Below are 23,426 nucleotides of genomic sequence, written 5' to 3' on the forward strand. Positions count from 1 at the left end.
GGGAGGGGTGAGGAGGGCGCAGGCGCGGGGGCCGCTCCGCCGCCCGCCGCGTAAACAAGGGCCCGGCGGGGATGCGGCGGGGTCGGGGCGGCCGCGGCTGAGGGGCGCAGCCTTCCGGAGGTGTTTCCTCGTCCTGCCCCCGCCGGACGGGGGTGGCGAGGGCCGTCCCGCCATGAACTTGGCCGGGCAGAGCGGCGACGCTGGCAGCGGCCATCTGCTCTTCGCCAACTTCAACCAGGACAACACGTAAGGGAGGCTGAGGGGAGCGGGCTGAGGGGGTTCGGGCCGGGGAGGGAGCAGCGGCCGGGGGAGCCCTGAGCAGGGCTGGCCCGGGGGAGCCCTGAGCAGAGCCGGGCCGGGGGGAGCCCTGAGCAGGGCCGGGCCGGGGGAGCCCTGAGCAGGGCCGGGCCGGGGGAGACCCTGAGCAGGGCTGGGCCGGGGGAGCCCTGAGCAGGGCTGGGCCGGGGGGAGCCCTGAGCAGGGCCGGGCCGGGGGAGACCCTGAGCAGGGCTGGGCCGGGGGAGCCCTGAGCAGGGCTGGGCCGGGGGAGCCCTGAGCAGGGCCGGGCCGGGGGAGACCCTGAGCAGGGCCGGGCCGGGGGGAGCCCTGAGCAGGGCCGGGCCGGGGGAGCCCTGAGCAGGGCCGGGCCGGGGGAGCCCTGAGCAGGGCCGGGCCGGGGGGACCCTGAGCAGGGCTGGCCCGGGGGGAGCCCTGAGCAGGGCCGGGCCGGGGGAGCCCTGAGCAGGCTTGGCCCGGGGAGGCGCGGTGGGTCTCGGCAGAGCCCCCTTCACACGGCGGGGCCCGCCGCCGGAGCCGCCCCTGCCCGGGGCCTGGGCCCGGAGCGGTGCCGGGGTCCCCCGCGGGGAGGAGGGCTGTAGGTGCCCCCTTGTGCCCGGCTGTGCCCTCCGGCTTCACCGTGGAGCCGCGGACACAGGCCGCTCCTCCCTGCTGCCGGGCACGCAGCTCGGGGGTTGTGGCAGCGTGGTCTCTCCCTGCCCGGGGTCGCTGCCCTGGGGAACTTCTGCTCCTTGGAGAGCTTGGGGAGCATCGCTCGCTGTTCTTGGGGACGGAAGGGGGTTTGCTGCTGGTCCTAGCTGATATTTAGCCCCCTAGGAGGGCCGGACATGAAGCCCCAAGTCTTTCAGGACGTGCAGAGACTTCATCCGAAAGTTCTTCACAGCTGTCTTTTCATGCAGCTATTTTATTGTCACCTGTTACGTTGAAGCACTGAGACTTTGGCTTAAAGGTGTTTTATGAGCCCATGCTGCTTTCGGTTTTGATTTTGAATAGAGGCCTTTCTCTGATCCTTGAAACTGCACTTCCTTGAGCTTCAGATGGTTCAAGCTGCACGTCTCACAAATTACTTAATCATTGCAGCATATTTAGATCAATTAGCGCATATTAGTTTTTATATGGCGTATTATAAAGCTGTATTTTTAGTTTAGGAACCCCCTATTAGTTGGGATTGGAGCACTGAAGATCATTTAAAGAACGATTTGACTGACTTAAATACCTGAGAGATGAAAGTGGGGAGTAAGGACCGAAAGATCTTGTACTCAAGAGAGGAGTTTTGTTTTAGGAAGTGAGTAAGAGGAAATGATCTCAGGTTGGCATCACAAAGTGTAGCCCACGTGTGTGGTGGAGGGTTTGTTTTTTTTAACAGCCTGTTCTTTTTGCAAGCAACAATATCTTGCCCTCACGAGGGAGATCTGTGCCTGTCCTCGGCACGTCCTGTGGCATATGGGAGTTGTGAAGGTGAGAAGGTTATTTCTGGTGACTGCCAAGCAGAGTTACATCACAGCAGGAGAGACTCTGTTTGCTTTTGGAGGTTTTGTTGGGGATGAAGAGAAGAGCAATTGGAGCTGGATAGGTTTGAGACAAGAGACTCTGGCAGTAAATAAATTGTGGTAAATGATGGAGGGGAGCAGTAGTGCTCTGTGTATTTGCAAGTAAATCATTATCCATATATTGATTCAAGCCAGAGACTTTTGTGACTGCTTTTCACATTTTTTTTCAGTGGGTGCCATATAGAGCTCGCTCTGTCCGTATAAAACATGCCCAAGTTTTGCTCAGCTACCATTCTTTTTTTTTTTTTTCCCTTAAAAAAACCCCAAGTCATAATATAACTAGGGGATTTGTCACCTCTTTCTTCTGCAGTTTATAAAGATCATTATATAAGTTTTTGAAGTTCAACCGTGTTCTCCAGTGTGGCACCTCTCCATTTTCAGTTACACCTTAGCTTTGTGGAGGCCTTTATGTACTTAAAGCTCAGTTGTGACCAAAAAAAAAAAAAAAAAAAAAACAACCACTTAATTTGAACAAAAGTTGCAGGTTGATTTGAGAACAAAACCAAGACAGAAATAAAAAGAAAGCATATCAAACATAAACTTACCTAAGGTGGGCTTTGGCTTGTACACCTTGAAATCTTTCTTCAAGAAGTGTTAAGGTATTTCCTTTTATAACTTGGCGTTTATAGGGAGAGAAAACAGACACCTGGATAATGATTTCATTCCTCAGTTGGGTGTGCTACTGCACTACTTTTCCCATTCCAGTTTCTAAATAACCAAAAGATGGTCTTTGGTAGCTGGTTTTGGTTTGGCTTTTTTGGGGGTGTTTTGTTTTATGGGGTTTTTTTCAGTCTAATATCCATTGTGTCAATAAATTATATTTTTTAAAAATACGATTGATACATAAATCACCTTGAGATTAGCTGATGAGAATTTTGGTGATGTATCTTTTATGTGAGGCAGACCTGGCCATTGATCTTTGCAAATCCAAGTTTTGGGTTATTAAGTCTTTTGTGTTATTTTTGAGTATTTTTGAATTCAGGTATCTGATGTAGAAATGACAGAAATATCAAAAGGCTCCTGTTCATGCTTTTGTCTCAAAATTCTGAGATTAATTTTAAAGGCTACTTAATTTGAGATAAATGAGGTGGTCAATGATGTGGAATAATCTCTTCTTACTAACAGTGTCTTAAATAAAATTCCCCAAGAAAAAGTAGTAAGTCTAAAACCAGCCTTGCAGATGCCTTTGTGAGCAGCTTCTCAGTGAAACACTTGTCTGATGTGGTAAGTGGCCCAAACAACCAAGTTGCATTCAGGTTTCTAAACTGAGTAGAACTTGGTGGTTCTATACATTTTTTAAACAGAAGTTTATTTAATTTTTTTCTATTTCCCACCCATAATCTCTCCTTGTTTCTTGTTTAAGTAAAGAAACAAGAAGGCAGCTCTCTGGGTTTATAGTATACTATTCTATATATCTAGGAGGTCACAGTTTACCAGGTGAGAAGAGCTGAAAAGAACTTATTAGGAATGACTTACCCTTTCCCATGCTGGGCCTCAGAAAGTTCACCTGTTTTCAACTTCACAGGTAACTGGAGCCCTTCTCCAGACAGGCAAGGTAAACAAATGTATATTCTTTCAGGCAGTATATGAAAGACAAGCTTTGTTTATGTCTGCCCAGTCAGTAGAGTTCACATCATGCTTTAAGGTGCTTCAGTAATTAGAAAAATTGCTGACAGACAAAACTGGGAAATAAATGACATTGGCTCATTGTTGTTACTACATTTAAAGCTTTTACCTTCACCCTAACAAGATGCCAGTTCCACTCAGGCTTAGCTCTGCCTTGCTTACCTGCACAGCAGAGCCAGTTCCTTGTGCTAGGAAAAGATGGAGCTTGTTACTGCTGGAAAGAAGAATCAAGCTGACTTTTCTTTGGTTTTATGAAGGTTTGGTAATTAGTTTCTCTCTCCTGTAGGAGGATGAGCTTCATGGTGGCTCTCAGTCTTGGGAAATTGGATTGCTGGTAGTTAGAAAAATGTTGCTGTTGGTTTTTCCTGATTGTTGCAATCCCTGGCGACTGGAAGCAGATATCCTCTATCCTGCTTTGAGTCCCTTGGTTTTCCCAGACTTGGCTAATATTCATTCATGGATGCTGTGTGTAGTGACATTGTCTCTTGGAATAGTATCTGCATTATTGCAAGTGTTGTCTTGCCTGTTTACCCCACATTGCCCTAAGCTTTATATACATGAGAGTTTTGAATTACTGGCTGGGACTGGAACTCTGCCTGAAAACACTTCGCCTATAATGCAGCAGAAGCGGTTGGTTTGTGGCTTCTCTTTGATATAATGTTTTCATTAAGTAAAAAACACAGAGAAGGGCATTTTCAGAAGATGTTAGTGTGCTTGTTTTGGACCTAGCCCTTTTCCCCAGTGAATCAATCATTGCACAACTTGGCATGACTGGCGTTCTCTGATTGAGAGGCAGAAGCTCCAGCTTGCACATCAAAGTGGAGCAACCCATCGGAATTCGGGTGTCCCAGCAAAACCAGGCAGTGGAAGCTTGTGGGTGGCCTCGGTGCTAGGTACGTTTTACAGCTGGAAATCTTTTAACAATGGATGCTTGGGAAGAAAAAACCCTGAGTGCAGTTTGTATTACTTCTGGGAGAAGTGCTAAAACTGAGCACAGATACGTTTATGAAAAATTAAACACCTCACAAACTCGTAGAAGCTTTAAATCCCAAAAAGGGAAATGCTAATGGATTAGAAGTTTGTGACTTTTTAAGCAAAACTTCAAGATCCCAAAACTTGTGTGTATCTATATAATAGGTAAAACTTTCAGTGTTTAAACTGTTGGACAGGTATTCTTGGAAGTACTTACTAATGGTGTTCAGATTCAATTTACAAATATGCACCTGCTTCCCCCTACCCACAAAAAATAACCCCACCAAACAGCCTGCTTGTGAAATAATTCGAGTGAGCAGACTAGAGAAGTTTTAGTCATCTTTTTTTAAAATAAGTAATTGTGTGACGGTTGGAAACAAAGTAGTCACTGCAGTTTTGAAAACAGCTTCCTGATGAAAGGGGAAGAGGAAACCTTGTGTTTGAACTTGTGAGGAAAACATTGCTGTGTGCCTTATTGGCAAGGCTTTCTTCAGGCTCTGCTTTCGTTTATGTGTGGAGTTACACATGACACGGATCAGTCCGTATATTTCTTCTTTCCAATTTAATTCTGCCCTTCGTTTCCCAAATAAATCAATTTCATTCTGCGTTGTGGACAAATGCTGCTGTCTCTGTAGGCATCTGGCATGCCTTGTGTCCCAGAAGCTGCATTCTCATTCCCTTACTCTGGTGTTTGGATCTCTGTAGTAAACTGCTTGTGGTGGGAGGAGCAAGGGTTAGGTGCTGAGCATTCACTCCTCTGCCTTTGTTTCTCCTAGGTTCAGGTGTCCTTCACCCGTGATCCTTGAGGACAGGAGAGCTCTCTATTCCAAGGAGACTTTAAAGCTAAACACAGACCAAAAAAAGGAAGGACAGAGCGATCACGTAGCTCCTACACTCAGGGAGGATAGCTGAGAGAGACAACCGTATGTTGTGTTCCTTGCTGGTGTTGCAGAGGGCACAGCAGCTGAGGGGGGCTGCTCAGAGAAACTGTTCCTCAGCCTGTGACATTTGGAGGGGGATTTGGCCCAAGAATAGTGATATTTCCTTGGATTGTGGACTTTCTGTTGTCCCAGCCTGCGTGTTAAGTGATGAGCAGGCGTGGCCTCCTTTTGCTGTAGCAGGTTTAAGTTTGTGGGGTTTATTTTAATACAAGAATAATGGGAAAATCTCCTGTGGGTTGTCAGAATGTTGCTGACAAAAACATTGAATGTATGAAGTTCTCTATCTCTTTTCCAAAATGATGACCTTTGATATTAAGATATGTCCATGAGATGTTACAGCAGATACTTTGGAGGGGGAAATAAAGCAAGGTACATTTCCTTGCTAATTTCTTAGCAATTCTTATGTCTTCATTGATTTTTCTTTTATTATTATTATTATTTTTCCCCTCTTCATCATAAGCCAAAATGTTTTGTCTGTGGAAATTTACATTGGTTTTGAAATGCGATGGAACATTAGTATAATGAGGCTGTATCATAATGAAAGTAGGCTTAATTAACCAGTTATTTAAAATAGTAATGACTTTTAGACTCATGTTTATGCTGCAGCTGCAATTGATTTAATCTTTGAGAGAGCTGCCCTTGTTAGGAACTTTCTGATTACTGTAGAATATTTGATTAACAGCTAAGGTCCTCTGTGATATGGAAAGGGAAAAACTGGTTTTCTTCCTTCTATATGTATATTAAAGAAACAAAAGAAAACCTTAGGAGTCTAACCCAGCTGAAAAAACTTGTTCCTAAAGAGCCAGAGAGATTGAAGCAGCTGATTTCCCACTTTAGGTGAGTGTACTTAGAGCGAGTGTCAGCATCTTCCAATGAGTGTGTGAAATCTCCTAGCACTGTTTGCTTGATGAGAGTGGTTTTAATTATTTATGGTAGTCACTCTTGAAAATACTGTCAAGATTTATGTAGTCTTGGATTAGTCTGCAGCATTATCTCTGCAAAAAGCAGATAAACACAGTTCCATAAGTCATGGCTATATTGATAATTCTGTACTGAGGAGACAACCTTCATGATGAAATAGCTCAGAGTCTACAGTCTAAAGTGTGTAATAGAGGCTACACATAATAGAGCTAAAACCCCACATGTGTATAGCATAATGTTTTGAAGGAGAAAAAAAAGGCCATTTTAGAGAATATTTATTTTATTTTCAATTTCAGTCTCAGCAGGTTCTGAAAATCAGTGATTATAAAGCATAACACCTACGCTGTAAAAGGAGCTTCTGATAAAGCACAGCAGCTTCTTGTTGGCCACTGTCTAGCTGAGCAAGAGCTGAATGGCTTATTGATCATATTTCTTCCCCATATGCTTGCACATTTTTTCAGAGGTGAGGTAATTTTGGCTGGGTCCTTGTTTTGTGGATTTGGCCATTTCGATGGCTGTGGGGTGTCTTAAGGGCTTAAGTGTAATATTGGTGCGGGGGAAGATGGGAGATTTAAATCACTGTGATTATGCTCTATAATTCAGCCTAGTGGGTTCTTATTACATATAAAAAGCCCAGTAGTTTCATAAGAAGTAATTTAAGAGTACGTTACCAAACCAACGGAGCAAACCCTCCAAAAGCAAGACTGCTGTTACAGAATTAAAAAAATAATTATTTTCCAGTTACACTTTTGCACTGAAATGGCTTTAAAAACTTGAACTGTTCTGTGTAAACAAATCTTTTGTGGCTTCATCACCTTGATTCTGAAATAAATAACAAAAAGCAGTTGTCATGGATGTAAAGGTCCATTCTGTGCTTCTGCATTTTGGAATTTTTAGCGTGTACACAATTCTTGTTTGCTGTTGTCTGCAGCTCATTTGAATGAAGTGCAGTTGTAGGACAAGAAAAATGGGCTTCCTTACTGCTTTGAGTGATCCTGTCAGTAAAACAGTGATTCAGCAGTATTCTGCATTTAAAGCTGTAAGCAGAAGTCAGGAATCAGTTCTGCCTAGTCATACAAATAGCTGCTTTGTGGGGTTCTCCATGAGGAAATCATCCTGTGTCTTTTGTGGATCATTTATATTGCGAGGAGTCCTGTGACTCCATTTATTTTTAACTCTGTGGAGTGCTTGTTTACCTTTGCACAGTGAGAGTTTTAATGTCATTTTTTATTAAACTTTCTTTTGAGGAAAGCAGTAGATGATCTAAGAAAAGCTGACTCATTGCTTTGTTTTACCAAATTAGAGTTCCCGGGGTTTTTTTCACACAATGTGAGTTTTTGTTGAGTTGTACAAAAGTAGTTGAGCAATACCACTGAAGTATCTTTGATTAATAAGATGGAGACTGCTGAGCATACTGATGTTGTCTGAAGGAAAATTAAATTCAGTACTTCTAGGGTGACTTAGAGGAGCAGCAACAAAATTTTGTTTTATGATTGCTTCTCTATCTTTAGGCCTAATATGCTTTTTTAATATCTTGGTTATTGAATCTGTGGAATTGAATCTCATGTTTGCGTTGTTCGTATTTTAATTTGAAGGTTTAAGCCTTCTCAAATACAATTTCTTTACCAGATTGTGCCAGTTGTATTTTCTTCTAGAGGAGAAGGTCATACCATCCTACAGAAGTTGATTTTGTAGCTTCATTTCAGAGGGTGAACTAGATGAGGAGCAATTTTTAATCTTCTGGGCAATGCTGAAATTTAAAGAAGACTCACTTTGGAGCCACGAGTGGAAAATACAGAAAGAGCATGAAATCTAGGAATCTTCATTGTATTCCAAATGCAGCATTAATTGTTAGTGCATCTGAACTGTAGAGAATCATCTTGCTGAGTTCAGAAAGGCATTTTTGGCAGTCTGACTGGCAGGGTTGGATTGTAGCCCTGTGTTGAATGACTTGCCACAATTTACGGTATCAAAATGTATTTTATTGGAATTTTCCTCCATGTTTCTTGGCAGTAAGAAATATATGAACTACAAGCATACTAATGCACTTCTGTAAAATTGTATTGACTGTTAATTTACTTTATCTGTGGCATAAAATCGTCCTCCAGATGGGGAGGGGAAACTAGAATGAGCCATTGTCTGCTGCCTTGATGTGTAAAGACCTGCAAGACAGGCTAAAGACTTTTCTAGCTTAAAATTTAAGACCTGCCTTTGACTTTGGCTGGAAAAGCAATTAAATGGTCTGTGAGCTAAGTGTGAAAATTAAGTAATGGAGGAAAGAAGGAGTTTTAGTCATTTTTTTAATGTTCTGCTATTGTTCAATCTGTTTAACATCAGTGACTGGCATTTTTTAGAGGGTGCCTCTGATCAAAGATTCAGTATGAGTATTTGTAAGACTGAGACCTAACAATGGAGGTGCTAGAACATCATCACATAAAGCCAGAGAAAATTAGAGTTGGCAGTCTTTAATTACTTTTTTTTTTTTTTAATATGAAAACTCTTTTGGGATGCTCAGCGATGGTTACACTGTAAAGAACAAAAATCCCCAGACAGCCCAGTTTCAAAGGTCTTGGAGGTCACCTCTAATGATGAGGCAATGATGTAATTGGTTTGCATTACATTATTCAGGTCCTCATCGTCCCTCCACACTAAAGCTTTTAGCCTGTGTGAAGAAATCACCAGTGAGAATTGGGCAGTAGGTTTACTTTAGGCTGTGAGCTCTCATTTCAGAAATGTGCAGCAGAATTCCACACCTGAATTCTGTAATTCTGAAGCTGTTTGGTCTAATCAGAATTGAGGAAGCTGTCTGTGTCTGTCATGGCTTTTTTGGACAAACTTTTTATCACTTTCCTTATTGAGCTAACCCAGCTGGAGGTTTAGAACTGGGTAAGAATCTGTCCAAGGGTAATCACAGCACTTGGAGTTCATCTTCCTGACTGGCTTGTTTCTTTTGCAGATCCCTTGCAGTTGGCAGTAAATCAGGCTACAAATTCTTCTCTCTTTCTTCTGTGGACAAATTAGAGCAGATCTATGAATGCAGTGAGTATTTTGGTTTTTATTTTCTTTTTTTTTTTTTTTTTTCTTAATCCCCTCAGTTGGCTTAATATGGGCAGAATAAGAAACGTTTCACTTGTTCACAGGTTGTTTGAAATTGGCATAAAAGGAACCTTATGTGTAAATATCACTCAAATGCAAAATAGCAATTGCAAGCAGGGTAAAACTATGAATTAATGTTCTGTATTTAGCTGGTATGGTATGAAATTTGGTAGTAGCTGTGAGAACTCTGCTTTTCTAATTTTATGTCTAGCCAGGTTACATAGTAGCTGGGCATAAAAGTGATAATTTACTCATGCTAGAGAGTGTCTTTTGGGGCATGGAAGCACTAATATACCTTTATCAAATAAGAAAACAAACCCTTTTTTTTTTTTATCCTAGTATTTTCTTTTAGAAAATTATTCTTTAACATGATAGCTGCAGGCTTGCTCATCCAAAAGGGTGAATAACTCAGATTCCCATAATTTCCCAATAGTGATTACAGTTGAGTGGGATCTGAGGTGAAATGGAGGGAGGCCTGAGGGAGAAGTGGTATCCCCTGTTCTCCCAGCAGTTCATGGACTTCCCTTTTTTGAGATGCTAATAAGTCAACTATGAATGCTATGCATGAGTATCCTTGCTTTCTTGTAAACTCCATGTGAGCAGGTGGTACCAATTGCTGTGATGTCAGCATTTCTAGTGGGATCCCATGACAGTTGTCCTCAGACTCCATTCCCTAAGTGACCTGACCCTGTGGCATGTTAAGTTTGGAAATGGGGTGTGATTCAGCTCACCTATTACCTGGGATGGCAGCCTCCTTCTGTACACAGTCAATGGAGAGAAGTAATTGTGAGGTTCAAATTAGGCACCTGTGGTCAGGTTAAATTGTGTTGCAGCTGCATCTTCCTATTTGAGTCATGGTCTGGTTGTACTGGTTAATAGGTGGCTTGGATTCCATTTTCTGCCGTGGAGTTTATGTACCTGACCTCTGCAGTATGTCAGGCACTTACAGTATCTGGTCTGGTGTCACCCCAGGAGACTCAGTGAAGATGATTCCCTGTTACATGAGACACTGGAAAATGCCCTCTGAGGTCAGCTGCACTGGGCAGGGCTGCACCTTCTGGGTAGTCCTTGAGAGAAGAAGTACAGGTTAGATAAAGTGCCTTATTCAACATCTTGCAACAATCTGATAAATGCAGCTGGAATTGGAATTTTGACCTGCTGATTCCAGTCTTGTCTTCAGACTGTTCTGAGATGCTTGGTAAACTCTTTGATATTTTTGGTTTTCTGAGTGGTAAGTCTGTGAAAGCTGAAGTAACAGAGGTAACATTTAGTAGAATGTTTTGGATTGGAAAGGAGCTTAAAAATCATCCAGTTCCTCTATCCCAGGTTGCTCTAAGCCCCATCCAGCATGGCCTTGGACATTTCCAGGGATGGGGCTTCTCTGGGCAGCCTGTGCCAGCTCCTGAGCACCCTCACAGGGAGGAATTTCTGAGATACACCAAACCTGAATTTCCCCTCTATGAGTTTGAACCCAATACTTTTTGTCCTTTCACTACAAAAAAATCCAGTGGTTTGGCCTGTGCAAGCCAGACAGTCTTGGCTCAAAGCAGATCAAAATATTGAGATGCCTTCGTTTTCTTTGTATGAGTCAAACAATTTTTCGTCTTGGACTTGCAAACCATGCCTGTTAAAACTTGATATGAGGGTGGAGGGCTTCCTGTGCACTGGGTACCTCCTTTCCTCAAGGAAAGGTATCTTGAGGCCTCCCAGACATGGTGCCTCCCACTTCCCAATTTAGTTTAAGTGGGTCTAAAGACTTCTTGTGTTGAGTGAGCACTGTTAAGGACCTCTCCTTCTCTTCTGGAAGATTGATCTGCCAACTCTTGTGTAGGTGTTTAAACTAAATTGCAGAATATGCCTCAACTGTCTTGTGTTTGAGAGAAACACAAAAAAAGTGGGAGGTTTGGCTGCTCCCATCACTGACTTCTCCTGTGACTGCAAATCTCCTGACTCCCTGTGCAGTTGATCCCACTGTAAAAACAAGCTTTAGATTGGAGGGTGCTTTAAGGCTTAATGAATGCTTCTACCATGCTTCATGTTCTTGGATTAAAAATGGAATAAAGGCACAGCTGATCATAATCTAGCTGGCTCTAACCAGCTCTTGTCTGTGATGCTACACGCTTATGTTTATGAAACTAATCTTGTTATGTGTTTGCTTGTTCTCCCCTCTCTGCTGGTGCTTAATTTGTTTTGCAGTTCTTTTTGTTCTTACTCTGTTTTGAATCTGATTTTATGGCAGTGCTCAGTTGTGTAGTGTAAAGGAGATAATACTAATAGAAAAAAAAAAAAAAAAAAAACAAAAACCCAAACCTGAGTAACAGCATTGCTATAGGGCTTTAGTGCTACTGAACATATGATTAATTCAGGTCAGCTGAACATAGGATGGGCAGTATAGCCTGGTACTCTCGAAGAGTTGCTGTTGGGAAGCATAAATTACTTGGCAGCTGTGAAGAGATTTTATCTCTTCTTCCTGTTAAAGGAAGACAGAGGAGCAGAGGTGCATCCTGTATTTTTAAAGTGAATTTAATTAAATGCCCGTCACAAAGCCTTTCTCTAAAGGTAACTGTCTGTTTTATAGTCTTTTTTATGATGAGACTGAAGGATTATCAATACCTTTGAGGCATTTTGCTTATTGAAAAATTTCTCTTCTGTCTCGTGGCTTAGTTGTTGATGGTGCTTTTCCCTGCTGCCCACCCTTGCCATCAGTGCAGCATAGGACAGCACTTCTTCCATTTGAATCTCTGCTGCTGTTCCTGAAGCTGTGTCTGAAAAGTTGTCCCTGGATGGGGACAGAGGCTGTGCTGGCCCTGGAGCTGGGAGCAGTCAGACTGTGGGGTTTGGGTCTCTGTGTGCTGGTCTTCTGACTCTCCTAAAAGGATGTCATCATTTTGAAGGACTCCAGGCTTCGATGGAAAGCTGATAACCCATCCTGTAAAATATTTGAGAGTCTTTCATGTTACTGTTGTGATTCAAGGAACACTGACCTCTGCATTTCAAAGTCTCTGTATACATTTATTGAAGCAGATTTTTGTATTTCTTTTTCGTGTGTTTTGTGTAGTATCGGAAAAATGGAGAACAATTCCTTGAAAACAAAGTAATTACTAAAATGCATTATCCCTGTTGCATGAGAAAATTGAATTTTCAAAGCCTCTGTGAGCTGTTATGTCTTCTCTGAAAAGTACCATATTAAATACAAGATGTAGATAAAAGTCAATTATGTAGCATGGAGTACTGAAAATGCACGGTGTAAACCTGCTCCTTTTTCATAAGTAGGCTGTTTCTCTCAAAAAAATGTAGGACATTAAATATGTTGTGTTCATTTTCTTGAAATAACTGCCCAGAAAAAGCACTTTGAAAGCAGACATGTCCCACACTGATGGCAGTGTCGTATACTGAGAATGTTGAACAGGACTTTTTTTCATGGAATTTCTGTCACTGCTGATGGGAACAGTGCAAATTAATTACTTAATGTTTCTCTTGGCCAAAACAGAAGCCTTCAGAAACAAGCTCTTTTGGGTTGGTTTTTTTGATTGTTTTGGGTTTTTTTTTTACTGGCAGTTTTATGGTTTGGAATATGTTCAGCATTGAGCTAATGCAGAAGCTGACTCCTGAAAATTTTGTTTTGATGGATCAAAGCCAAAGGCTCGAGTCACTTCTCTTGATTGGGTTCTGCAATGAAAGTGCAGGTGTAGCCAGTGGCTGTGAAAGAGCTGCAGAGCATGGTAAAACTCCCTCCAGCTTCTCACTGCACTGAAAACTGTGTCCACTGTGTTCCTGGGGTTCTGGAGAGGAGCTTTATGGGATGGAGGAGGAGGCACAAGATGCCAGGATAACTGATGGTGAGACTTGGTCTCCTGCCAGCATGGTCCAGTGCAGGGCTGTGATCAAATACTCTGAAAGTGCCTCTTTACCAGAGATCCTGGGCTTTCCTCCCTCCTGCTCTCTCCTCACGTAGGGGTTTGTGTTCCTCCTTTGCTTTCAGTGCTCCCATATTAGAAACATTAGGCAAATCTGATGTTTATGGCTCTGCATGAATGCTGGGCACCAGTGATTCCTGCACAAGTTGCTCTTAGGGCCTGTCAGGTCAAAGATGGTATGTGTCAAAATGCTGATTGGTGGCTGCAGCAGTCTTGTGGCAAATGAGTTTCACCAGCTTTTCTGAGTACTGTAACCTTTCTTTCTTAGTGGAGAGGTAAATGGAAATGCCAGGGGTTTGGGTCATCAGGAACCTTTTCAAGTATAATACAGCTTTAAAAATACAACCCAAACACATGCACACAAAAAGCCCAAAAAAACATTTGTTTTCCTAGATTTCTGCAGGGATAAAATAAGATTGTAAAATTCTGGAGTTTGACCATTTTCTGGGGTTTGTAGCTGTGGGATTTTTTCTGTTGAATTCTGCTGGACACTGTCCTGAAACATAAACTTGTGTGACACCTTGGAGAGTGGGGAGGGAATCTTTAGAAATCAGCACTCTGTAGATTTTCTGCTTTAAAAGCCTGTCCTGTGTCCCACCTTGATGCTGAGCTGTGGTGGCAGAATGTTTGTGGTGTTAACTGTATTTTTAAATAGACTGAATCTATGATTTTCTTAGACAATATTTCCTGTTGATGTACATCATTCTTCTTCCCTGAAATCTCCCTCTGTATTTTTCCCGTGTTCCTGTGATTCCTCAGCTGACACAGAAGATGTGTGCATTGTGGAGAGGCTCTTCTCCAGCAGTCTGGTGGCCATAGTTAGCCTTAAAGCTCCACGCAAGCTGAAAGTTTGTCACTTTAAGAAAGGGACAGAGATTTGCAACTACAGCTACTCCAACACCATCTTGGCTGTCAAACTGAACAGACAGGTGAGTGAGTAGTGGATTTACCTGGGTGGAAATGTGGGAAAGGGGTTTTGGATCTTCTTCTGGTACTTCCTCTGCTAATTGATGTCTCTTCCTTTAGTGACAGAATTGCTATGTGAAATTCAGTAGTACTTTTCTACGTGTGGCCTCTATGTGGCATCTCAGTACTTGCATTTGGTTCAGTATTTTTGGTTCTGTGTTTATGTATTTACTGGGGAAATACCCTGAATAAACAGGACATGCTTTGAGTAGGAGGTTGGACTAGAGACCTCCTGAGGTCCCTTCCAGTGTGAATCATCCTTTTGTCATAAATGTGAAAGTGTGAAAGACTGATATTTTCTCTTCAGGCCAAAATTTAAAGTTGTCTGTTAAGTTGTTATGGTTGTAAGTGCTGTTTTCTGAATTCTTCTCGAAAAATAAAATCTAAAAAATGTCATGCAACAGGGGAATTTTTTAAGTACCTGGAAGCATAGTTTGCTATATGACTAAATCATTAGTAGGTTCTTCAGCAAATACAGACTTCTGTCTTTAGCCAGTTCATTCAAACTAGAGAGAATGGCATCTGAAGGAGAAAATCTTAATGTCTGTCTTTGCCCCCAAGAAATGGATGTGGGAAGAGGGGTTTCCTGTTTAAAGTCATGAGAAAGAGTGTGTAATTTAATTTCTGGCGCAGGGAGTTAGTGTAAAGTGAGTAACATCTAGTTAGTCATCCACATGTAGTCTATAAAGTAAATGAGACGATGAACAACTTAGTTTAAAAAATAAAAAGAGGCCATTCACAAATGATTATGGATAAGTTATAGGCTTTATGAATGATTAAAAGGTCTTGTTTCCTCTGTTTAGCAAAAGCAGAAAGTAATTTCCATTATTTCCACGTGCAAATCGGTACAGAGTAAGAATTAAGTGATGGTTTCTGGCTTGCTGACTTCAGCTAGTAATGGGGAAGTCTTCAGTTTGCACTGGTGGGGTTGAGGGAAGTGGGGTGCAGTGGTCAGTTCAAGTGACCACGTGCAGTGTTTGTGTCAAGAGCTGGATCTTGTTTATCTTCTGTCAGACTCTTCTCCCCATCAGGTGGGTACAGCCTCTTCTCTATTGGAAAGTACCTGCTGCATTTTGGGGTAGCATTTTTTTAGGATTGATAAATCCATATGAACTCCATTTACATGTCACCATTTTGTCCTCTTTCCCTTTCTCTAGAGGCTGATAGTATGTCTGGAAGAGTCTCTTTATATACACAACATACGAGACATGAAGGTATTACATACAATCAGGGAGACACCTCCCAATCCTGCAGGTAAATGTGATGGTCCAGTCAGCAGAACTCTGAAAAGTGCTTTCTGTGTCAGTGTGTGAGGTTCCCTACAGGGAATTGTGGTGGTGTTAATTCTGCTTTCAAATTCAGTAACAAATATGAATGTTGTCTGAAAGCCTGCATGTTTGATCCAGCTGAGAACAAGTAGCAGACTCTGCTCTAAACTGCATTTTCTTGGTATTTTGGTCTCCTGGAGTGGATGTCTTGAAATGTTAGAAAAAAACAGGAGAGATAAAAACTGGATTTTGACAGCACTTGGACTAGTTAAAGACTTTGTCAGGTTAATGCTTTAGGAATTGTGGCAGACATGGGAGTTCTGCTGTTTAATCAGTTACTGTAACTCTGTTGGTAATCTTCCTTTTCTGTTTTATATTAAACAAATGCTAAATAGTTGAGTATTTTGCAGGTTGTCTCTGAGATTACTCATCTTTGTTTCTGTTGATAATTGGAGTTGTTTTTGTGACACTCAAGCACAGAATCATAAAGTTTTACTGCATAAGTCTTGGCATTTGCCTGTTTCTAATCTTGTTTCTGCATCCCTTCTAGGGTTGTGTGCTTTATCAATAAACAATGATAATTGCTACCTGGCCTATCCAGGAAGTGCAACTATTGGAGAAGTACAAGTCTTTGACACCATCAATCTGGTAAGAATCTTTGAATGCTGTTCCCACCTCTACAGATGCAGGTTTTGCAAATTAATTAACTTGCTCAGGGAGGAATTACCGGATACTTAGGTTTCTGTGCAACAGTTTGCAGCATCTCTTGTTTCACAGAATGTCAGCAAAGAAAATACAAGTGCTAATACTAGATTGGATTGAGTAGAATTGGGCAAATGGGTGGAACCAAGTAGTTTCTATTTGAATTATCTTCCTGCTGCTTGTCCTCTCTGTGTGTATGTTTCAGTGATAATTTTATGTACTTAGTTACTGAACAAGTTATTGAAGCTCTTGGCCAGAAAGTAAGAGCCATATTTGCCTTGAATGTGCTTAAATGTGCAGTCACATGTAGCTTTTAACCTGTGCTGTTCTAAGGTTCTATTTTATTGATTCACTGCAGAGAGCTGCCAATATGATCCCAGCTCATGATAGTCCCTTGGCTGCTTTGGCATTTGATGCAAGTGGTACTAAACTTGCCACAGCCTCAGAAAAGGTAAGTGAGCTTTTGATTGCCTTGCCAACAGTGATAAAAATCAAATTTGTCATTAAGTATTTTAAGTGTGCACAGTTCCATGTGCAAGTGCCAGAAAAGAAAGCTCACGGTTAAAAGGGGAAGTCAAAGTTAAGATCTGTTAATGATATTTGACACAATTTCCATGCTGTGAAATGTTGGATAATAAGGTTATTTAAATAAAACATTTTAATCTGGCTGCAATTAGGGCAGTCCTCTGAGCGTTTCTCCCTTTAGTGCAGGATACTTATTAGAAATTAGTTGTCTTGTTTTGATGCTGTCTTCCTAATGAAAACAAGACAGTTAAAATCCAAATGGAGAGAAGTGCCTCGCTAGTCTTTGGCATGTGATGACAAATTGTTCATGTAATGTGTGTAAATTAGAGAGTCTGAAGCCTCTGCTCTTTGAGTAATAAGCTTAGATTATGAAGGTATAACTGATTGCATTTGATAAAGGCACAAAGACATCCAAGTGACTGCACTCGTGGTACTTGTCTAGTGTGCTCGTTTTCATGATCAAATATGATAAGAAGGGCTGGTTTTGATGCACAGCTTGTTCTCTGCATTAGTAGCTCCCACCTCTTGTTTCTGTACTCTTCAAACACATCCTACAAACAAGCTCCATAAATACTTCATGTAGTATCTGGGCTGCATCACAGCAATGAGTTAACAGCAGAGTGGTTTGCTGCCTCTAGTTGTACTCTGCTCACTAGAGCTAGTACACAATGAATGAACTTGAAATGGAAAATTATGTCTTTTTTTTTTTCCTTTGCAGGGGACAGTAATAAGAGTGTTTTCCATTCCAGAGGGACAGAAACTCTTTGAATTCCGAAGGGGAGTGAAGAGGTAAGGTTCAACTGGGTTAATTACCTGACACTCATTCCTTATGGTTGGTTTCCAGTATGTTCAGCAATTGAGCTGGCATCCTGATTTTTTTTGCCTGTTTTCATCTTCATTCATGCCTGCATGTATGCTCTATAATAGTTTCAGCTTGAATGTTTTCCAATTTCATCCCTTTGGACTTGACAATTCTACAAATCAATCCTGTCAGAATTGTACTCCCTCTTGCCTTTTAAAAATTTATTGCTGAGGGAACTTGTTTGAAGTGGGTCACCTTCTGTAGGGTATATTGTATTCTTACGGCAATTGGAGGCAGCACATCTAATATTCTTACTCTCTTCTAAACCCTTCTAATGCTGTGGCCATTGATAGCCATCCTGAAATGGTGTTGTGGTTTGTGGTAGCAGTAACTCTGTACTTTATGCAGGGTGAGACTGAGTTCAGATTGTTACTAATTGATCCCATACGTGGTAAACATCAGAGCTGAACATCATTAATCTTATGCCTGAATAGCTTCAAGAAATTATCAGAGAATTCAGAATGTTCATTATTGGAGTCCTTTTCTTACTTGCAAAGTAGTGGTGACTTTAGAAATCTTCTCAAATAAGTCTAATAGTTTGATTTCCTTGTTTTTCTTGTCTTTTTTATTTTTTTTCCTAGGTGTGTGAGCATCTGTTCATTGGCTTTCAGCATGGATGGCATGTTTCTGTCTGCATCCAGTAACACGGAGACGGTGCATATCTTCAAACTTGAGACTGTGAAAGAAAAGTAGGTTTCAAAGGTGCCTTAGATTTTTCAAGGAAAAGGCTTAAAAGTTGACTGTACTCAGCAGAACGAGTTCTCAAAAGTGTGGACAGACTTCTTTTGAACTTTTACTGTAAAGTAAAGGGCATAAGAAGTCACTTATGAATCAGCAACTGCAGCTGAGCTGTGTACTGTTCTCCCGCTGAGTAGAAAAGGTGTTTTTCTGCCAAAGAGAACTTGGCCATCCTTCACAGAGGAATGTGGAGCAGTTTTAACATTTTCAGTTATATTTGTTTCACCTCCTCTGACATCCATGTGGGAAGAGCTATCTCAGAAATGCCTTCCAGCTGCATATAGGGGGCTTTAAAAGGCACCAAGTTGTAAAATGTTCCTATTTATTATTTGAGAGGACAGTCTTAATTCCATTTCAGTGGAAGTTATTGGAAACAATGATTTGCTTAGTGATAAACAGATTAATAAAATCCTGAAGCATGGTGCTTTCCAGTAGATTCTGCTCTTGTATAATGAATGTTATAAAATGCAGTCTTATATACAGAATATCTGTTTACAATCAAACATGCTTAAATAACAGGCTGAAGGTATTGGAGGACACATTTGCTCCTGTAGCAGAGCTGAAGTGTGTTAGAATTCTCAAGGGTATTAGTTATTTCTGAAGAGAAACAGATGCTTAATATCTTTTAAAAGAAAATGTTTTCAAGTGTTTGCACACTTTTCTCTCTAAGGTGTAGGCAAAGTGGGTCACTTTTCTCTTCTGACTTGCAGACCTCAGGAAGAGCCTACAACCTGGACAGGTTACTTTGGAAAAGTGCTGATGGCCTCGACGAGCTATCTGCCCTCTCAAGTAACAGAGATGTTCAACCAGGGTAGAGCCTTTGCTACAGTCCGTCTGCCCTTCTGCGGCCACAAAAACATCTGTGCACTTGCCACGTGAGTACAGGAATGGGGCCTGCACTCCCCACCCTGCTGGGGTGTTTGGGCTCTGGAGAGGCTGCCACTGGAAAACACAGCTTCATCTGCAGCAGAGCAGTGGGTACCAGTGATCATTCCAGTTTAAGAGCAGTGTGGCAGAGCTAACACCTCTCAGTCCTGTGAGAGAAGGAGGAAAGGGCTTCATATTTGGATAGGAATTACCCATTTCTAAGTGTTGTTTAAAGATGTCTTCTAAAGATGTCTTTTAATTTTGGAACAAGAATATTGAGATCAGAGCCGTGGGCTTTTATGGCATTTGCTTCCATTAGTGATTTGGGGAGTTATGGTGTATGTTGTTAGTGAATTGCAAAATTAAGCAATCCAGCCTAACCATTAAAGAAGTCTTTGAAAACAAGTTCATATAATTCTTGTCTCTAAAACAGCGTAGCATTCATTAAAGTTAATTCTGGGGACTAAATCTAATCATTTATGCTGTCTTCCTCAAAGGCAGCTCCCATTTGGCACAGCGACCAAAGTAATAAGCTGAGCAGTAGTAAACTTATTTTGTGGGGTTTTTATAGTTTTTATGCTAAATTGACTTCATGTCTGTACTCTCACTCCTCTGATCTCAAAGCATCCTTTAAGCAATAATTAAGCCTTGTAACATTTCTCAAATAAGTAAATCCTTCCCGTTAGAATATTTGTCTCTGGAGTTGTACAAAGCTTGATAACAGAATGGTGACTTCTGAATCTGTTTCATGAAGTTACATGTAATTGCTTGATTCCTGTGACATCCTGTTAGCCCCAAAATGTGGTGATGCTGTAAATTTTTTACACACAGTTCTTTCCTGGGTGCTCTTAACTGTTAACAGCATTCCCTATCCAGGAGCAAAAGTGTGGAAAATAATGCCTTAAAGTCATAGAATCCTTCAGATAGGAAAAACCCTCTGAGATCAAGTCTAACCACTAAATCATGGGAAGGGAGGAGAGCGTGCTTTCTTATGTTACTTAATAACCTTTTAATTAATAACTTCTGCTCTAAACCTCTCTAGAATCCAGAAGATCCCTCGTTTGCTGGTGGGAGCTGCTGATGGGTATCTGTACATGTACAACTTAGACCCCCAGGAAGGAGGCGAGTGCACACTAATGAAGCAGCACAAGTAAGTCCACGTTAGCTGAGAACTGTTGTATTTTATTTCCTCTCAAAATCCAATTTCTTCTCAAACTTAGTTCTGTCCTGGAAAAGTCTAACTTAGAACAGCTCGTTTCTTCAAACTAATCTTTTTCCAGACCTCTGATATGAATGAGTAATTTCAGAGTCCCTCTGAGCCTTCCTTCCAGGTATCCACTACACCAAGCACTGCTTTAGCAGCAGAAACTTAACCCTGTCCCAGTGCAGGGAGGGATCAATCGCTGTTCTCTCTGTGCTCCTGTTTCCTCTTGGCACTTTGAGTTGAGTTACTCAAACAAGAATTTGAAACGTGTGACACTGTCCTCTTCATCAATAAATGAGGTGGTTACAAACATGAGAAAGATCTTACTCTGACTTCACAGAGGGGGAGCTGGCCTATGAAATTATCCCTGTGCTTTCTCTGCTGGTGTCCTTATTAAACTTCCTTGCATATAGGCCAGGCAGCTGGTGTTCTGTAATAGTACTGTAGAACACTTACAGAAATAGGACAATGCACTGTTTTTCAATAAGGGTTGGCAGGAAAAGCTAGGGTAATACAGGCAAATCAGTCATAGAATTAAAGATAATTTGTGATGATAATTCAGGTTTGCAGATTTGGTCAAACTACAATTATAGTCAAAAATCATACATTTATCTGAACATTTGAAGATATGACCTCTGGTTAGAGATGAAGTAAAGCCTCATAGAGGGACGCTTCCACCAAGTTGCTAATCTTTGAAGTGTTCTAATACTTTGTCTAGAGAGCTTTCTAATATCTGTGTATGAAGCAGCCACTTCTGTTGTGACAGAGCTCAAGATAACCTACAATATTGCTGATTGGAATGGGTTTTTTAATCATGCAGTCTTGCTTTGAGTCTTGTTCTCCTTCTGTGAGCTACTAGGATTTAGATCTGTGTCAGAGGCAAACATGATGCTGATGAGTCTTCAGAGAAGTACCAAGTCAGGTTCTTTCTAGCCAGGACTCCAGAATAGAGGGACCAGGTTCCTCCTGTTGCATTTCTGTACACATTATTCTTACACGTCAGCTGCCAGCCCAAGCTGCCTTGTGCACCTCTCCAGCTAACCCCTCTCTTCCTGGCAGGCTGGATGGCAGCATGGAGCCCGCCAACGAAATCCTGGAATCTGCATCCCACGACAGGCCGTTGGTAGCGCAGACGTACAGTGCCGCTGTGACTAAAGGTACATATGTGCCTTCCTCACCCACCAGGCATGGTAAGGAGAAGGCTGGGAATGGGGCAGGGAGCACCTCTGCCTGTTGCTTCCTTCTAGATGGCTGCGTGAGCTGGTCCACGTCCGCACCGAGCTTTGCGTAACCGCGCGTGCGAGGTGGAGCCTTGGTGAGCAGTAGGAAAAGAGCACTCGTGGTGTGCAGTAGCTTTCTGTAGATGGATCACTTGTCCTCGCTGCTTTCCGGCTAGAGTTTTGTCTTGAGTTGTGGCTGATTGCTGTAGTGGTAGTTGCAGTACTTGCCACATGGTTCTTGAGGCAGTTCTGCACCCAGATCTTGTGCAAAGCATCTGAAGTGTAGCTCTGCTCGCTTTTTTAATTTTTTTTTTATGAAAGGTTGATAAATGCTGCTGTTGTTCCATTGTGGGAACAATGAGCTTTTAGCCTGATTCACTGCTCTATTAAATCAAGAGGATGAGAACTTGGTTAATGCTGCAGCTCTCCAAGTCAGTGGAGCTTTTGCCACGTCTGGCACCCAGGTTAGTGCTTCGCTGCAAAGGGAGGACAGTCAGCACATACCAGTGTCTGTACTGCACTGAGTCTGTGGAGACTGAAAACACCAGCCTGCCCAAAGCTCCAGTATGCACTGCACGCGCACAGGAGTTCAGTTTTTGGCTTGGAGAAACGTAGTCATGAAACAGTCATGATAAAAACAAACATAGGGTGGCAGTGAAACTATTTCAAGAAATGCCTGGTACTTCAGCTCTACTCATTTACTCTGGATCCAAGACTTAGTTTGTTGCTGCTGATTCCCCAACTCGTTCCTTTCTCTCCAGCCTACACGGATGACCAGGGTGCTGTGGGTGGAGCTTGCCTGGAAGATGAAACCAACTCACTTCGATTGGATGAAGACAGTGAGCATCCCCCCATGATCCTTCGGACAGACTAAACTTGGACCTGTGAACTCACTCCTGAAGCAGAGAACACTGGCTTGACGTTTCTTGAGGAATCTCGTGTTATGCTGCTATGAACTTTGACATGAGTTGGGAGAGAGGATGACAGACTCTTACAGTTCTAAGTCGTAGCTGTAGTTCTAATTCTATACAATTGGAAAAATATATGGTTTTCAATTCAGTGGCTTTTAATCTTGCTTATCTATTTTAGCTGTGTTTATTTTTTTTGTTGCCAAAACCTGCTGTTTGTGCAGCCCTCAGAGCCTACTTAGCTTTGCATGCATTCATGTGCCAAGCAAGCATAGGAGGGGGAGAGAGAGAGAGAAGCCACTTTATAACAAACTCAAGTTTGTGTTTTTTTTATATATGTATATAATATTTAGCCTATATAAGGAAGGAGTAGAGAAGTGGTTCTGGAAGCTGAGATTAGTTCTGCACTGACAAAGGTCCAAATGGTTTCCTGTGCATGGGCTTGCAGGCATACCTAGTGACTGACATGCAACCTTTCACATGCAATGGCCTGGTTTTTTTTTTTTTTTTTGGGTTCTCCCTTCCCTTTCCTGGACCATTTTGTTAATTAAAATTCCTTCTGAATGTTGTGTATTTGTGGGACTGTTCTGTTTGTTGGGATGGAAAACTGGAGGTGTTTCCCTGCGTAAGGATATAGAATATAGAAAGTGCCTTTACAGGGAAGGAAAGGAATTGCTGCAGGAAGAAGAGCTGGAATGAGGGAAGGCTTGTTAGAAGATCTTGTCTGTACACCTTTGGTACTTGGGTGTTTGTAGCCTGTGGTGGCTAAGCTTGTGGGTTTTTGAGAAAAGACTTGGAATGCACTTTCTTTCCCGTAGATTGTCCTGTTTTCTTGGCAGAGTAGCA

At 42.0% G+C, this 23,426-nt stretch overlaps 1 protein-coding gene across 2 annotated transcripts; it reads left to right on the forward strand.

Moving 5' to 3' along the window:
* WIPI2 (WD repeat domain, phosphoinositide interacting 2) lies at nucleotides 1–23,153 on the forward strand. Of its 2 annotated transcripts, none has more exons than XM_066329783.1 (12): nucleotides 1–246; nucleotides 9,264–9,346; nucleotides 14,080–14,249; nucleotides 15,444–15,540; nucleotides 16,105–16,202; nucleotides 16,615–16,707; nucleotides 17,500–17,570; nucleotides 18,225–18,332; nucleotides 19,092–19,256; nucleotides 20,291–20,398; nucleotides 21,512–21,642; nucleotides 22,434–23,153. In XM_066329783.1, the coding sequence occupies exons 1-12, from the start codon at nucleotides 173–175 to the stop codon at nucleotides 22,544–22,546; spliced, it is 1,311 nt and encodes a 436-aa protein (XP_066185880.1). In that variant the 5' UTR covers nucleotides 1–172; the 3' UTR covers nucleotides 22,547–23,153. The 2 variants fall into 2 exon arrangements, with proteins under 2 accessions (XP_066185880.1, XP_066185881.1); XM_066329784.1 differs by having other exon boundaries at nucleotides 21,512–21,609.
* Nucleotides 23,154–23,426: the final 273 nt, after the last annotated feature.

Source organism: Sylvia atricapilla, chromosome 15, assembly GCF_009819655.1.
Source record: "Sylvia atricapilla isolate bSylAtr1 chromosome 15, bSylAtr1.pri, whole genome shotgun sequence".
Classification (NCBI taxonomy): Eukaryota; Metazoa; Chordata; class Aves; order Passeriformes; family Sylviidae; genus Sylvia; species Sylvia atricapilla.